The 18,881-nt window shown below is 39.1% G+C and overlaps 1 protein-coding gene across 1 annotated transcript; it reads right to left on the reverse strand.

Annotated features, from left to right (window-relative positions):
* Positions 1-464: 464 nt before the first annotated feature.
* Positions 465-18,337, reverse strand: TNFSF11 (TNF superfamily member 11). Its single transcript, XM_072135268.1, has 5 exons — positions 18,070-18,337; positions 10,301-10,453; positions 9,812-9,857; positions 9,463-9,549; positions 465-3,354 (listed from the first exon to the last, which is right to left on the reverse strand). The coding sequence occupies exons 1-5, from the start codon at positions 18,313-18,315 to the stop codon at positions 2,924-2,926; spliced, it is 963 nt and encodes a 320-aa protein (XP_071991369.1). The 5' UTR covers positions 18,316-18,337; the 3' UTR covers positions 465-2,923.
* Positions 18,338-18,881: the final 544 nt, after the last annotated feature.

The following is an 18,881-nucleotide window of genomic DNA, read 5'->3' on the forward strand; positions in this document are numbered from 1 at the left end:
TAGAGAATCATCAAATAAATGTAGCTGAGGTTGGATACACAGATCCTGAAACTGGGTTTTCAATCACAGGCAGCCCTGGGTGCTGCTTTTAAAGCCTGAAACCTGATCCCATTCAGAGCAATTCAGTGAGTTCTGACTTTCTCATTGTTGGTGGTTCTACTTTATTATTCGGTTGTGCATAGGGGGTGAATCTTTCTCGCTGGACAACCCCTTTCTGCTACAACTGCAACAAATGCACCCGTAAATTTGAAATTTTTCATGTGACTAAGAATCAAAACAAATCTTCCTTTTTCCTGATTTCAACACTGAAAATACAATCAAGCCTTTCTGTAATTATGTTTTTTATTTAGCCAAAATACTCAATGTTTAGGGATATGTTATAAGTTATTATACAATATATAATAAAGCAGACTCACAGTAACAAAAATATATTAATTTTAATACAAAAATGTTTTAGCTGCAAGTATCAAAAACATATGTACAGTTAGCACAAGATAAATATATGTACAGATAAAAAATAAAAACAATATACAGTGAAAAACTTAAATATCGTATATGACATAAAAATGTAGCAAACCAGGATACTTAACATCTAGAATTTGGTAACACTGTACTTTTACTCTGTTAAAAATATTTTGTTATTCATACTTAGCTTATTAAAGCTTATTAAAGCTTATTTAAAAGCTAAATACTGATATTCACAAATAGTAATGAGTGGACCTGAAAATCAGGATTCTGCCATGATCAGCTAAACCCAAATTTGAATGTTCAGGTACCCAAACACAGACCCCCACCAGTAACGCCCCCACTATCGGCGGTGGTTCCGCACCACCACTTTGGGGAGGTTGGTCACTCCCAGTGATATTATCAGGGAGCAAACTTCCCCAACTAGCATATTAGTGCCAGTGCACACACACTCCATTGATTAAAATGCATGTAAAGAGTTACCATTCGTGATTGGTGCCAGCACCGATCATGGCCATTACTGCCAGTGAGAGTTCTAATGAAGTCAGTTTGGGTCCACTCAAAGCGATTCACCATTTGTATTAATAAACGGCACTTAAGTTATCTTATATTCAAGATACAAGAATAATACTTGTTGGGCATGGCAATAGATGAATTAAAAATATGTGACAAATACATTGTAAAGTTTTGTGTCGTGGCTGCAATATACCCGGTGCAGTACAAAGTTTCCTTTATGATGGCATGAAGGAAATGCCAAGAGGGTGAGGTGTCTGCCATCTCCCAACTCCCCCACAAGCTTTGTATAGGACACTTTCTAAGCTTTCCTGCAATTTGTAATCTTAGAGAAAATGTTGATGGAACAGAGCTTCTTTGGGTACAGAAACATAGCTGTGCCTGCTGCTGCACCTGTGTCCTGCCTTCTTTTCTCTCCAGCAACAACCAGCAGCACCCCTATACACAATTCTTGACAACCTTACTAGAAAAGAGATAGAAGAGTAGAATAGATAGATAGATAATAAAACAGATGTGAAAAAATTAGAAAACCTATTTATAATACTAAAATAGGACTTGACATAAATTCATTATTACAAGAAATGAATATTACTAAATTTCTCAGGCCAGCACTTGAGTCAGGCACATTTGTTAAACAAGGACTGTAAGATATCTATCCTAAACACATTTTCTACACAAATTCAAAGGGAGAGAAAGCTCTTCCTGTCAAAACTCCCACACACTTGAAAAAAAGGTTTATCAAATAAAGCTGAATAGAACAGCTGAAATGGTTGAGTGCAAATGTCACCTCAAACGACAGAGGACAAAGTGTATTGTATGCTGTTTTAATGGTTTTAGAAGTCTAGAACTTTTTAGGAATTTATAGTTAAAGTATTTTTAGAATGTATAGGTAAAAGAATATAGCAGGGCACTTAATACTACTGTAGTGTAGGATGTAAGGATGCACCATAGAAACAGCCATTGGTGATGGGATGCAGCTCATTACATATGGTGAAAAGCTGTAAACATCTTTTAATTACTTACATTGCCCATTTTACTTTGTATTTAAGCTGCAAGCTAATGACCGGTTGAAAAACCTACAATTTTTCTCCAATAGTTTATTTTCCTGTGTTTACAAAAAGAAAACAAATACTGTATGAACATAGGTTTTAAGCATGAAACTATACTGAAGTTAATGGTCAGAAATATAGTGATATTAAGCATTTTTTAATAGGTGGCCTTATGTTGAGGTTTGCTACAGGCTCTCCACAACCTCTCTATGAATGCTGCTAATAAGATCAATAGTATCCGATATATAACGTGCACAGTATACATTTATTGTATGTAATAAAGAACTGTATACAAACAGTCCAGTCTTTGGGAATATTATTAAAAGTTCTTTAAATATAATATTTAACTTAGGATGTTTCCTTATTTTAGCACCAATGTAAATTATACATATCAATTGTCACTGATGTAAATCACAAGGGCTTCTTCCGTTTACCATCAGTATTTGCTTTCCTTCAAAGATCAACAGAAAGGATAAGTGTTGGTGTGTACCCAGCCTCACAATGAAAACTATACATATTGATGATGTGTATTCATTCCTGGTACCATTTACTTAGATTTATTATGAAAAAGATAAAATTATATAACTTATATTTCAGACAATACATGAGTAATTCATTAACACTGATAAACATTGTATATTCCATTTAAATAAAGATAAATCTCATGCCAGCATGAAAATATTTATCTCTACAATCTTCAAAGATTGGTCCCAAAAATTACTATACAGAGTGCTGCCTAGTTAATATATAAATATACCACTGTATGGATATACACTAAATAACCACATCCTTTAAAAACAAGAGTTTATAGTACCTAGATACCAAAAATGTCAACACTGTAGGCAAACACATTGCGATTAGTCATTTTGCAGCTGCCAGGAAAGATAAAAATAAAATTACAAGTGAAAATCAAGGACCTTGATTGCTCCAAAATAAGTTGCCTCCTGAGCTGGGTCCAATAGTGCTGCGTTTGAAGCCTTGATAAATATTTCTTCTCCTTCAAGTAGTCTGAAAATGCCTCCTTGGTAGACGGAGTAAAAGTTGTACAATGTACTATTGGACCACACTGCAGTTCTTCCACCCTTCATCAAGCTTTCTGAATGTCGTCCACTCTTATTGGATTTATAGACATAAAGCATGAGCTGCAAGGTGCCTCCTGACTTGCTGATATTTGCCATTTTGTGCTGTCTAAAGCAAATGTTAGCATAAACAAAATAATATCCATCTTGGAGGACTTTTAATGATCCATTGTTGTAGCTCATATTTTGTATATTTGCCCAACCTTCTTTATGATTCCAAGACCTCAAGTGCACGATGGAACTGTCACCTTAGGAATAAAATTGGAAAATACTGGTTAGTGCGCTATACCGGTGGCATCTTTGTGGTGGCAAAGGTTGGTAGGATTACATTTCATTTATATGTTTATTTATTATTATATATTTAGAATGTGGTAAAGAATCAAGAGACAGAATCTTAGCAGGATTCACACTTACTTTGTAGATTAGCCTAACACTGAGATCGTGTAGTAGCCGAAACTAGATATAAGAGCGTGGACGCACGCACTTGCTACTTTATGCAGCTTTGCGATGACCGAACCTGAGGTGCCATCGCGCTTATCTTACTGTGTTATAAAACTGTTTGGCTTATCAGTGTGCATTAATATGCCGCTGAGCATTAGTGGTATTAGTGTTGCTTGTACTTGACCTAAAGTTTCTGATGCTAGTCTGGCTAAGGCTGACTAGGCCTCGCAACCTAGCCTGTTTTCTCCCCTCCCACACTATCCCTGTTACACAAGTGTGAAGAGCTATGATTAGGACTGAGTGGCATAGGTCAATTAATGGCACACAGTTGCACCTTACATTGTATACTCTAAGACCTTTTAGTGGCCGAGTGCCAAAACTGCAACCCAAACCCCCCCTTATTTATCGTGATTTGCCAACCAAAAATTAAAGCAGTAACTTATTGCTCCCTGTTCTTCAACAACTTTCAATCATATTGGCCTCCTGAGCACAGCAACACAGAAGAAAAAAATGTGCATAATTTTAGCTTCTTTCCATTGTCCCTCTGTACACAGAGAATCGTGGGACCAGCAGAAGGTCCTCCAAAGATAATTCAGCCCTGTTTACTCATTCTCCTTCTTCCTACAGTCCCGAGTAGTGAAGTATCACTTTAATATATGACTGAAAGCCACATCTATTAAGTAGCTTGGAACTGCAGGAAGATTATTTGAGTCCTGTCTGGTGTGCTGGGGCGATGGCCCGGTTGCCCACAGAAAGGGCTCTGAGTGCCGCCTCTGGCACCCGTGCCAAAGGTTCGCCACCACTGCTCTAAGAGATGTTTTATGTTCTACACTCACAACTCCCCCCCCCCCCCACACCTTTTCTGTATGTTACTATAGGTGGGGACCACCCTGAGTGTTACTTAAAAGGGACCTATCACCAAGGATCTGCCTATAAAGGTAGATTGGGTGGTAGGTACATCTATAGGACGTGAGGATAGCCCTTTTAAGGGCTAATCCTCACGGCCCTGCAATCCTTTACCAACTTTTAATTCCCTAATACGTTAATTTTCTAAAGAGGCTACTGGGGCGTGGAGTAGCCGGAGCTGAGGCTACACGGCACGGCTACTCCATGTCCCAGTAGCCTCTTTGATCCTCCTACCAGAAATCTTCTACAAGGAGCTGCGAGCCCTCGTCCGTGAAACCTGCCAACTGCGCAGGCGCAGAACAGCAGGCCTGTGGCTGGAGCATGCTGTTCTGTGCCTGCACAGGCGGCAGGTTTCTCGGACAAGAGCACGCAGCTACAAAGAGCTATGTGCCAAAGATTTCTGGTAGGAGGATCAAAGAGGCTACTGGGTCGTGGAGTAGCTGCACCGTCTAGCCTCAATCTGTAAATTGTATTTAATTTTGTTACATTTAATTTATTTTACATATGTAAGCATTTCTTCAATTGTATGTTATTTAAAAAAATGTTCCTGTGTGAAGATAATTTCTCATAAATGTAGCAATGCTGTCCCTTAGAAACGAGATACCTTCCTCGGATACAACCACCTCGCACTTTGGCAGCAGTGACCAGACATAAGCGTGTCCTGCCCAACCACCTGGTTTCAGCGTTCATTATTACAGGACGGTTGGGGGACATGCAGTAACTCCTGGACATTTCATATACAAAAACTTTTTGTTTCTTTGTGCCATCACTCCAGCAGAGGTGGTCGTATCTAAGGACACAGTCTTGTTTCTAAGGGACCATAAGACTATATTTATGAGAAATTATCTTAACAAAGGTAAAAAAAAATTTAATAACATCTAATTGAAGAAATGTTTATATATGGCAGATTAATGAAACTGAATGTTAGTGTCCAGACATGAATACCCCTTTAAGATAAGCTGAACAGTTCATAGTCAAAAAATGTTTTTCACTTTAGTTAAAATTAAATGTAGAAAGAAAGTGGGTATCCTTTTTAAGAACTTTTTGAGAACCATAATTCTGTGAACTATAAAAGCAAAAAGACGACCACAAACTTGCAATACCTGCAATACACAGGGGGTCATTTATCTTAGGCTTTTCTCTTTATTTCTCCTATATTTTTTTGGCACGTTTGCATATTTGCCCGAGAAGTTGTGACTTTTTCAGTGGCCTAGCAATGTTAGATGTGCCACAATTTTTAAGTGTTGCACATGATATATCTTTAAAGTCCAGATGTAGATGTACAGATGTGAATGTATAAAAAAAGGGGAAAATTGAGTTCTAATCATGGTTAAAAAGTCGCAAATAAACTCTAGTCCTGCCTGGGCATAGGAAAAAACTTTAGAAGAGGTTGCAGAAGAGTATGTGACTTTTTTGCGACTTTTAAATAAAAAAGGTGCAAAAACCCCAATGACCCAGGTGCCTTATTTATCAACCTCTAAGATAAATCAAACAATTTAAAAACCTGGAATAATAGAAAAAAGTCATGCACAATTCTGTCTAAAGATAAATGACCCCAATGGTGTTTAGACAGATTTATGTAAAAACAACCCTAGTACATGTAATTCATAAAACCAATGATAAAAATTAAAGCAATTAAAAAACTAAAACACTATTTTGAAAAATGTTTTGCTTGGAGATTAGAAAAGTGGTTGAGTTGTCAATATTTATTTAGGATGGGCAGACTGGACGCAAGCAAAACAATTATATAATTAAAGAGGAATATAAAAAGCTCTCAGCAATTATTTGGCTAGATTTGCTATGGTTGGATTCATTGAGCCAAGTTTTGGTCAGTATATTACTATGCGCTCTCACAGACCTTATGTCTGGGTGGTCAAGTACAAAATGCCAGATTTTAGGAAAAGTCTTTCAGAGAAAAAATGAATACATTTAGAACAAAACTGGTTTCTGGACACTGGATTAGGTCATTGACATTAATTTGACCATTGTCTATATGATAAAAATAAGACTCAGCAAAACAGTCAATCACTGTTAAAGTTCATCTGTCACTACAATGTTTGGCAGCTGGTTTACATTTCCATTGCAGCAGCCATTAGAAGTCATATCAGTAGGGCCATCAATCAAGATCATTAAGGGAGGATATAAAGTCCATATGCTCTAACACAGAGGTGTCCAACCTTTTTCAGGCTTAGGTCCGCATTGTCATAATGCTACCCTTCAGGGGGCTGCACTATTAACCAAAACACTAGATGTGCCAAAAACTACAGTACAGAGCAAATTCCCTGCAGAAACCACTACTGCATAATACTGCACTTGTACAATAAGTAACATAAACCCCAGAGCAGACAACAAAACAGGATGATAATAATGATGAGGGAAACTGTCTGAACACATGCAGTAGGTAATAATCATGAATAACTGGCTGTACACACAAGCTCTGTTAGACCCCAGTATTGTGCCCTGCCTGTGGACAGACAGGCATTCTTGCTTATTATCTGCTGCACAGGGTCAATTCTTGCTATTTTTCTACCTGAGGTGAAAAGAATATAACTACTGTTATACTGTCCCCAAAGTACAAGAATATAACAACTATTATATTGCCCCCTATGTACAAGAATATAACTACTATGATGATGCCCCTATGTACAAGAATATACCTGTTATAATACTGCCCCTATGTACAAAAATATAACTGCTATAATACTGCCTCCTACGTACAAAAATATAACTGCTATAATACTGCCCCCTACGTACAAAAATATAACAGCTATAATACTGCCACCATGTACAAGAATATAATTACTATACCACTGTTCCTATGTACAAAAATATAACTACTATATTACTGCTTATTTGTATAGGAATATACCTACTATAATACTGCCCACTATGTACAAGAATATAACTACTATAATACTGCCCCCTATGTAGAATAGAATAGAATAGAATGCTTTATTGTCCCCATAGGGGAAATTGACTTTGTCACAACAGCAACAACAACACCTCCATGTACAAGAATATACTATAATACTGCCCCCTATGTATAAGAATATAACTACTATAATACTGCCCCCTATGTATAAGAATATAACTACTATAATACTGCCCACTATGTACAAGAATATAACTACTACAATACTGCCCCCTATGTACAAGAATATACTATAGTACTGCCCCTATGTACAAGAATATAACTACAATAATGAAAATTTTCATGAAGTTGGGTCAAAATATGATTAGTCCAGAAACAGTCCAGAAACAAGCAGCCTACGCTTATTTCTTCTTAAATAAGAAGAAAATATCTGGTTGTCACAGAGAGGGTTTTTTCCATGTCATGGAAGTAGATGCAATATGTGCAGATACACAAAGAAATGTAACAATGGGGCACATTTACTAAGGGTCCGTCGGACGCATTTTCGTTGGTTTTCCTGCCGATTTCCATTTTGCGTCGAATTGCCGATGGATTTTGGCGACTGGCACTGGCTTGCTCGCAATAGAAAATGGGGGGCGGGCCGTTGGACAACCTGACGGATTCGGACAAACCGCAGAATTTAAAAAAGGATCAAGCACTCACATGCACCAGGAAGAAGAAGGTGAACTCTGGCGGACCTAAGCGCAGAAGCGACGGATGCCGGAACACGGGTGCACGAGCTTCATGAATCGTAGCGGACCCGAATCCTCATCGGACAATGTACCGCGGGATCGCGACAGGACCGGGTAAGTAAATGTTCCCCAATGTATCTGGAAGCAACATCTCTTTTGACATCCAGTCATTTATAGAATGTGTAGAATGTTCAATGAAATATATTAGTACCGTATACCGAGTTTTTCAGCACAAAAAATGTCCTCGGCTTATACACAAGTCAATAAAAATAATAAATTTATATACTCACCCTCCTGCGGCCTCGATGCTCAGCACGGCTGCCTGATGTCGACGCAGCTTCTCTTCTGTCTTCCCCGTGGCTCTTCTTCTGTCTTCTCTGCAGCTTCTCTTCTGTCTTCGGTAACAGACGGCATAGACGCGGCCATGTTATCTTCAGGCCGGCGCATTCTATGATATCAACAGCGGCCGCGTCATAGTATGCGCCTGCCAGCAGAGAGCTTCCCCCCAGGTTATTTCTCTCCCCTCACTGAGGTAGCCCCCTCCATGTGAGCTACCCCATTCTCACACAGCAATCCCCCCAGGTTACGTCCTACCCTCGGTTTAGTCCCCACCGGTCTAGTCCCCTTCCTGCCCCTAGGTCTATTCCCACCAGGCCCGCAGGTCTAGTCCTCCCTCTTGCCCCCAGGTCTAGCCCACCGCCCCCAGGTGTAGTACATCCCTGCTGTCCTCAGGTCTAGTTCCCCCTTACTCACTGTCAGCAGCCCTGGGTGCCATATAGAGGAGAAGTCGGAGCTTCATGTGCTGGCTGTACAGCTTGCTGGCTGTACAGAATCTCGTGCATTGGGACCTTAAATGATGTCATTCAAGGTCCCGAAGCACAATCCAGTATGCTTACTGCACACGTTTTATTCATTTTTACCATAATTTGCGTTTATAGCACAATAAAATCATGGCCGCTACCAGAGGGCCTACGGGATGCGGGTTTTGCACCCCTGCTTTAACAGTTAATTTATTCAAGGAATGTGTGAGACAATCCTTAAGGCACTGTGGTTCCAGGTTGTGAACCCCATTGATCATTTGTAGACAATGTTATAGGAAGTATGTAGGTATTCAGGCTTCGGTGGTGAACTTGTCACACATAGCAAATCATTTGTTCATTGCTAATCATTTCTTTTTACTGTGTATTAAACATTTAGATAACCAAAGTAGATAGTAGCTTTAAGAAATACTAATTATCAGGTTCCTATTTAGCTATTTTATGTTTTCAATTGATAAGGAATTAAATTGATAATTTTTCCAAAATAAGTGGAGATTTTTTTTATGGTTTGTGGGTGAAAGAAGCTTATATAATGACAAAATATAAGGGCAATTAAAATTGGTATAAGTAGTCCATGTTACAACTTACCTGAAGTACTGTTACCTAATGTAAGATGTGCAGCTGGCCATGTCTTGTAGTTATTGTTCCTTGGATAGAATGGATCTTGCAATATATCTAAATATAAAATGATTGAAATTAAGTGATGCCACTATAATAGGTGTAAAACTGTAAATAAAGACGAGTGGACCCAAACATTAGGATTGCGTACGTCCCACGCAACCTGGATAAGCAGCCACGTAGGAAAATCAGGCAAATTGACACCCCTACCTACTAGCCATGACTGTAATTGCCCAGGTGGGACACCCGAACCCCACACCTGAACTTAAAAAGCAATCCTGCTCATTCTAGTAGTAGAGGTAGCTTAACAATAACTTACCATTCCCTGTGTGAAGAAGCTTTTGGGAAAGTAGCCCTTGTACTGCCTGTATAGTAAAACACAAATTACAAGTTTAAATAAAGCAATATACTGCATTAAGAGAGCAAAAATAACACGCTCCCTTCACAGGTCAAATATTCTAAGAACAGAGAACTTAGGTTCCCACCTGTTTAATACATAAAAATGCAGAAGTGCAGTAACTTTTACTGAGCAAAATCAGGTTCCCCTCAATGTGGTATCAGTATACAATCTAGCTGGTTTTGTGAAGTCTGAATTCCCACTGTCAGCTGTTTAGTATCTTGGGATATGTGTATATGAAATGCTGATTTTCATTGCAGATCTGCTATTTTTAGACAGCTGATAATATTTAGAGCAAATAGGTTTCAGAAATAAATTAATCGTGTGACAGAAATTAATTATGGGAAACGAGCAATTGGAAACTCTTCCACAAGGCAGGTGGAATCTTAACATTTATTTGCCTGCAGATACCTTTTCTACTGCTCCTTTGAATTCCAGCTGGATTCCTTCACATTCACTTCCTTCTTCTTTAGAAAATGCATCCATAGCGTGTGGAGCTTCTGTCATCTTCAGAATGGTCCTCCAGCACTGAAGCTCTTTCTTAGTCATCCAGCTGGGCTCCACCTATTTTGATAAAAGATGGCATGTTCAGACCTTTATATTGTCAGATACAACCATAAAGTTACATCACAGAGAATCACAATCCGTATTTTGACTTTCAAATCACACAAACTGTTAAATGTGAGAAAACCTTGTGCATTAACAGCATAGATTACTTGAGGTTGAAAATAATGTTCCAGAAATCTTCAGTAAGTCTAAGGGTTTCAGTACTCTCATATGACCCTTATATATATTCTTGAGGAGTTATAATACTGAACACCACAGGAGTTTAACTTAAAATAGAAGGCCCAAAAGGCCCTTTAATGTTTTTTATAGATAGATTAGAGGAAAACTTCAATTACATTCATTCGAATATCAATAATTAAATGAGCTGAGATTCCATGTACACCATGCCGCATTCTTATTCCATAAAATAAGAAATGCTACTACTGGGGTAATAAGTTCTGCAACATGTACATGAAAATCATATTGCTTTACTAAAAGATCAGCCAAGTATTTTTATTAAAGCTATATATATAATTATTGGAAAAGGAAACAAAGTTTTGAAAAGGCAAATTTTCTCTACCACTTCCTCTTCTTGAACTCGAAAGGAAACCAGCCAAAAGATGCAAAGCTTACTACCAACCATGGGAACCTGGTTTTGCCCGTGAGACCTTCCACACAGCATAATATCCTGTCAGATTTGATCATAACTTCTCTTTCAGCTGAACACAACCACTACCGCTGCAGCAAGGTAGTCATCTGTTAGTAGAGCTTCTGCTGTGCTAATACCACAACTCTAAAAGTGTGTAAAGTTTATGCAGAATTAAATTTAAACCAAGCAAAACTAACGACCTACCTTAAGTTAACAATATCTAATTATCTAAAACATGAAAAGTAAACAATAAGATGAAAGGATATGAATATTATTCCAAAAACAGTCTGAGGGGTAATTCAAAGGGATTTTCCCATAATACATTCATCTCATTTCCACTGTCCTGAAGGACAAGAAGTTGGGATCAACGGGCAGCAAATGAGTATGTGTGTCCTGCCCTGCCAACTGCAAGGGGTCCTAGCTTTTAGATCCATAATAAGATTTTTTTGCCCGATCCTTTTTATAAACCACTTTAAAAAAGACAATGGCAAACAAAAGAAGACTGTCTGGCAAAATCGTAATAGATTAACTGTATATTTATAGTAGATAAGTTTGAAAAAAGATGCAGGTCAATCAACTGCAACGTATGTATCCTATCATGTTAAACCGGAAGAAAGCAAAAAAAAACTATAATGCTAATGCCAATTGGCCAATCATAGTGAAAACCTACTATGTCAGTCAGATTAATCGAAGTTCCATTAACAAAATCTTTGGTCACCATTTTTGTTCTCAAAAAAGGCATCCAGGACTCTCTTGATTATGTACAAAGTATCCACCATCACCAGATGTTGTGGCAGAGAGTTCCACAGTGTCTCTGCTCTTACAGTAAAGAATCCCTGTCTATGGCGATTGTTGAACCACCTCTCCTCTAGGCGTAGAGGATGCCCTTTGTCTTGGGCCACATGTCAAAGGCCTAGGTATAAAAAGTTCTTTGGAAAGATCCTTGTACCGCCCATTCAGATATTTGTACACTGTAATTAGGTCTCCCCTTGTCTCTTTTCTAAATGGATTAACCCCAAGTTTCAAATTAATGTTTTCTAATCCACGTATCCCCCTACTAAACTTGATTTATCTCCTCTTTCAGTTTCCGTTTCCGTTCAACTATGTCCTTCTTATATATACTGCCGCTGAAAAATTGTATACTATATTCTATCCAATAACTATAATAAAATGTTTTCCAATGCCAATTCTATGACTATGCCAACTGCTGGACAACTCCATAACTGCAATTGAACATTCACGCATCTGAAAGAACAAACTAGGAGAGATTTCCACAAGATAAATGCAACAGCAAGGCTGGAATAATAAACTTAAAAGCCTGAGATTAACATTCTGTCTTTTTTCCACACATCCTGTGACTGATTTTTGTGGTTATAACATAAGCATGTAGAGTAGAGCTTGCAAAACCTTATAAACTTTCACTCATCTTTCATTTCTTTGTGGTTGTCCAATACATTCTTCTTACAAGAACTCAATCATTTTAAAGTGAAACTAAGCTTAAATTAAGTTATAGAGTAACATCCAATCTACTGTCTATTGTTTTCTAGTAAAAGCACACCTGGACCTAAAAAATAAAGAAGATATTGATTTAGGGTACACTAAAGTGGGTGAAAATGGACAATTTCAACCATACCCAATGTTCATAAGTTGGATTTTAACAAACATTGAGGATGGTAGAATCCTTCTTAAACTCATCATTATAGACCTTTAGGTAGATTCAAGGTTAACAATGCTAAGAATAAACAAATTACTGTAAGTATGTAAGTATGTAATTATTCAATTTTGATGTCACATTAAATTAAAACTAATATGTTGGGACATTTGAAACCTTACAAACACTTGATATATTCCAGGAAGCATAGAAGACAACATACGCATTCCTTCTCTAGCAAACACTTCACTTACCTCCACTGTTCCATAACAGCAAAGTAGGGAACATTAGCTACAGGTGCAACATTTGGTACTTATAGTTAGGGCCCGATGCTAGCCTCAGGCAAAAACTTAAATGCTACCCCCCACCCACCCCCATCAGCCCACTCATGATCCCCTGTTGTAAAAATACTGACATAACTAATAACTGACACTACACACGCTAACGCTGTCACAGACACCAATGGTCAAGTCAGTGGCACAGGCATAAGTGGCATCTAGTACCTTACAGATGCCGATCTGCTCCGTCAGGAAGAGGACTTATCACTGCTGAATTTGCTGCCAGTTGTCTCCATCTCCTGCAAGTACATCTCTACACTGCACCTGTACAAATAGCTGTCACTTAAACTATAATGTCACCTGGATAACAGGAACCACTAATTAATTAATATTATTAATATATATGAATTGTGTAATGAAACCAGGTGTGAACACACAAGATAAAACAGATCACCATATGTATTAGTTAGTTATATAAGTAACAACATATGTTTTTACATTAATAATGATGATTAACAATGTTATGCACATGTTCCTATGAATATCCTAAAATAACATATGCATTTGATGATGCTTTTCTCCCAATTAGTTTGAAAGCACAATAGAAATGCATCGCAGCCTTAAAAGTCTACATACAGACCCCCACCGTCTAGCTGTATACAACCCCCCATATATTTACAGTCCCTCCAGTATATATACAGTCCACCAAAGTCTATATACAATCTGTCCAGTCTATATATAGTCCCCTCATTCTTTATACAGTCCCCCTCATAGTATATATATATATATATATATATATATATAGACCCCCCAGTCTATATACATTTCACCCATAGTATATATAACAGTGGTGGCGAACCTATGGCACTGGTGCCAGAGGTGGCACTCAGAGCCTTTTCTGTGGGCACCCAGGTCTTCACCCCAACACAGAGTTTGCCAGCTACAGCACTGGACGTGCCAAGCTAAGGGCTATTTTAAAGCGACATCCTTGGCTGCCAGGACTACAAGAGGAGCAAGAAGGTGTAGATAGAAATGGATTGTCATTGGAGCTCCTGCTCTGGGACCCCTGATTCTGCCTCTTCAGGGGACCCTGGAGGGAAGCTACAATCCAAAATTTTTCCATTATCGTTCTATTGTACTGTATTTGTGACCTCAGGACGCCAATACGATTAAAACCTGTGATACAGTAGGGATCAATAAGTTACTTCTTAAATTGTCATGTCGGCACTTTGTGACATATAAGTGGGTTTAGGTTGTAGCTTGGGCACTCTGTCTCCAAAAGGTTCGCCAACACTGATATATAATGTCCTCCCAATAGTCTATATGTAACCCTCCTCCCCACAGTTTATATGCAGGCCCATCCCCACACTGTATATGGAACCTCCTCCCCACAGTTTATATAGTTTATATGTAGCCCCCTCCCCCAACAGTATATATATAGCCCCCCAAGTCTCTGTACATACAGCCCCCTCCCCACAGTTTATATACAGCTCCCACCCCCACAGTTTATTTATATGCAGCCCGCTGACTGTTATATACAGTCACAATAGAAAATGTCTATGGATGATATGCCAATTAATAAAATAATAACATTAATACTTACCTCCCTGTTCCCATTCTGATGCTATTTCTTCTTCTCCTGCCTCTTCTGCAGAGTGGCAGCTCTGTGCAGGTCTGTGGCTCCACAGTGTACAGAGCGGCACAGACAAACAGGTCTAGTCTGTGCCGCTCTGCATATCAATGGCATCTGTGTCTTAAAGACACAGATACAATTGATATTTGTTGCATAGTTTAGGCTTGCCATCGGCATACCTGTTGTGGGCGATTCAGACGGCTGCCTGAATCACCCACATTATCATCTGCAATTATTTTGATGCAGCCCTGCTTATTGTTCATACTTTAAATGCCCCAAAGAAAATAGGAAACCTGTCATCAGAATTTACCCCATAAAACTATTACGTTCACAGTTTGGTGCATGCACAGTTTCTCACTGCACCATTGTGCAGACACGTGGCAAATTATTGAGCAGGTCTTAACACGGGCACAAGCAACAGCACAACACCCTTTGCTTGCAGCTTGTACACGGTCATGTACATTAAAGTGTTGGCCTCTTTACCTAATATCCTGCCCCCCACACATACACACATTTTACAAAAACATGAGATAAAGTGGCCAACCCCTTAAAGTCTAAGCATAAACTAAAAGATTTTCTGAAGCTCACATAACCACAAACCTGTTGCAATTTGAAAAATCATTTTCTTATCTTTAATATGACACCAAATGCATGTGTTGTATTAAAGATGAAAGATAAAATTAGCCCTGTGTTGTTCACGCTGGGGCAAATTGACAGGATTAATGATGTTATTCAAGTACTATATGCTTGTCACACAAAATGTAGGGCTGTTCTGTATTGACTAGATACACCTGCCCATACTGTAACAAGCACCACCAAAGGCTGGTCTGATAACAACAGTGACTAATGCATAGCAGTCTCTTTGACATTTTCAACAATTTTGGAGGCTATTATTTCTACTCAGCGTGAATTGACATTCCACAGAGAACAGCACTCAGGAGGACTCATCCTGTGTAGATGCTCCCTAGCCCATGCATGATGACACCTGGTGGTGAGGTCAGGTACCCTTGCAGATGGTCTAGCACAGCCTATGCTTATATAAAAGGAAAATTTAAATATATAATTTAGCAAAGAAATGTATTGGGTGATTCATGGATCAAACTCCTGTGAAATATGTTATGTACCTTGCAAATGCTTTTTTTACAGTGGAAACCAATGGGTGACTTGTGTAGATGGATGGCTTAGGGCCCTAGGCCACTGATGCTGAATCTTTTAGAAGCTAAGTGCCCAAACTACAGCCAAAAACCTACTAATTTATCACTGTTTTAGTTTCAGAATTTTTAATGCTCCATGTGAGGTCATTGCAAAGGGATCCACTGAGGCTCTGTCACCAAGGCGCCTGCTCTGTCACAGTTTTCCATCCATTGGATTGGTCTTGAGTTAACCAATACCATTCAAAGAAGAAGGAGAAATTTCCCTTGAACAGGTAGAATCATGGGACACTTCCTTTCTACCCCTGCAGTCCCAGGAAGCCAAGGAAATGTTGCTTTAAAATAGTGCTGAATGCAGCACATCCAGGCCTACTCAGGACTACAGATACCATGAGTCACTTGACTGTTCTGGCAAACTCTGTGGGCACCCAGGTGACAGCCGGGGTGCCAACAGAAATGACTCTGAGTGCCATCTCTGGCACCCATGCCATAAGTTTGCCACCACTGCCCTAGGCCAACAGAACTCACTGGACATACCTAGTGACATAGTGAAGAGGCTCTAGTAAGTGTAGAAAGAAAGCTGATCTCTGATTGGATCTCCCCCATAGATAATAAATAAAAACAAGATGGACATTAATGGGTATTAGTGTCATTGCTCAAAAGTAGTAGGTAGTAGTAGATACAAACTAGCCAGTCTCCTGATTCAAGTGCTGCCAACAGTAACAAAAAAGTTGATCCATAATATAAGTATTAACTAAGTATTTTACTAGGTCAGTAGAGGTGACAGGTCCCCTACACATCTACTGGCAGCAATGTAAAGAACAGATACAACTAGCTTAGAATCACAATAGACTGCTCTACATAGTAAGCCTGGTACAATAACATGTCAACGGGAAGTGAAAATCTACAGTTCTTTCAAAGAAACATGTTTTGCTAAAAAGACACTCCTATGAAATTCTGTGAAAGAATAAGCAGGTTCTTACATATATACTGTATGACTGAAAGGGATATAGTACATAAACCACACATTAAAGTAGAGAACCAAAGAAAAAGTGATAAATATGTTCCCAGCAATATCCAGGTATAAGATGCCAACCCTGATTATATGATCATTTCTGGTAGTGGTTTCTCAGGTGACAGCGATTATATAGTAAAAATGTATATTGTATATGATAGCATCTGGTCAGTTACCTGAACTTAATGCTTCCTTACAGACAGAAACAAACCATCTGCAAAGTTTGGAATGGTTATCCAGGGAAAATATATTATTCTGCTCCAAATATTCTTAAGGTGTGTTTCTGCATAATTTTTAGTTCTTTTTCACACGTAAGGCTGTGTTCATATATTAAATGAGAACAACCAAAATATCTGAAATCTCAAATCAGTTCCATAACGGACTAAAACACTGCCTTACCGATACCAAATACTATCAAACTCTAAAATGAATTATTCTAATAGTAAACAGCCATTCTGATTCTTATTTTTCACTACCCAGGGCCAGCGTTAGGGGGCAGTAAACTGGGCATTTGCCTTAAAGGAGCCCCCTGCATGTGGACTTTTGTAGGCAGAGGATGTGTTGCTCCTTTAATATCCCTTGGTTGAATGCCTGGGTGAAGAAGCTTAGCATCTATTTCCTGTTTATATATCTGTCATCTATCTGTCTAGTTATCTATCTCCTGTAATCTATACATCTCTCTATCTAACCATTTATCCATCTAGTTTTAGTCTGTAATTCTGTAAGATTTTTTCACCACTTTTGAGAGAACCTGAGGCGAAACCTCTACGATACATGTGATTACGAAGACACATGTGCCCAGATTTATCATTAGTGAGGCAAACTGCAGCTTTACAAATGTGCAGGGTGCGCCAGATTATTGAATACTACCGCATCCTGCACTGTTTGGAAAGTGTGCACTTTCTTTTTTTAGGTGCACCTTTAACATACAGCGTATGACACAATTCTGTCAAGTCGCTTTATTAAATATGTCGAAGGCTCAGATTAAGCAGTAACACGCTCCTTTAGCTGCACATTTTTTCTGTCTTGTTGACACAGCGCAGCTACGCACAAAACACTTCTTAAATACATGTGTAAGCTCCGGAGATGTTCTTTCTAGTGCAAAATCAGACAGAAAGCTGGCGCAGCCGCTTTAATAGAGCTTCGAACATTTCTCGCAGTAATGAGCAACTTGACTCTAATTTAGCTACCAAATCTACATGCTAAAATACTGAAGTCACACCACATGCGGCAGAAAGAGCTCGATATATATATTACCTGTGTCTTTACGTAGAAGAATAAGCCCAAAGTGCAGCCAACCTGCAGCAGCCCCAGGAAGAGAAGTGCGATGAAGACGGACCTGGGAATGGTGTCTGCTCTGTGACGGATCTCCGGGGGACCCCCCAGGTCCACAGTCCCCCGCAGGTACCCTCCGGGGTTCATCCCCGCAGTGTTCACTGAGGAGCCACACTCCGCACTGCACAGGACAGAGCTGTCACCAGACTGGCAGAGCTGTGCCCGCATCCAGCTGTGATATGAGCTCAGCACCTGCAGGGGAGGAGACGGGCAGTGGGAGGGCAGGCAGGGGGTGAGGCCATGACTGGGGACTCTTTCTGCAGGATGTGCTGCCGGCAGTCCACTCACTGACTATTTTTGATGTGTCTATTTTTAACACCGATACAACATCTCCTGTTCAATAAATATTTATTTCTGTGTTGCTAGGGTGAATAGTTTAAAATGTAGTTTTTATTACGTACAAGATAAAAAATATACTAGTTGTACGTGAAGAACACTCAAATTGTGTTCTGTGTCTTTCCCTTTTTATATACATCAGAGGGGTGTACCATGTGTATAGCAGCAATAATCATTGGGTACTATGTACTTTTTTACTCTGAATGAGCAAAATGACCCATAGAAAAGTCTGTGTAGGAGATCTTATTCATCATTCATTTGTGTGTGCCCCTCAGTAAATCCTCTTGGTAATTGACATCAGGTAAATCCTCATCTTTAGCGATCAGACTGCTCTTCTGTAGTGTCTGTACTTGTTACTGTATTGCAGGCTAGCTGAGGCAGCTTTACCACAAAGGCTA

Source organism: Engystomops pustulosus, chromosome 2, assembly GCF_040894005.1.
Source record: "Engystomops pustulosus chromosome 2, aEngPut4.maternal, whole genome shotgun sequence".
NCBI lineage: Eukaryota > Metazoa > Chordata > Amphibia > Anura > Leptodactylidae > Engystomops > Engystomops pustulosus.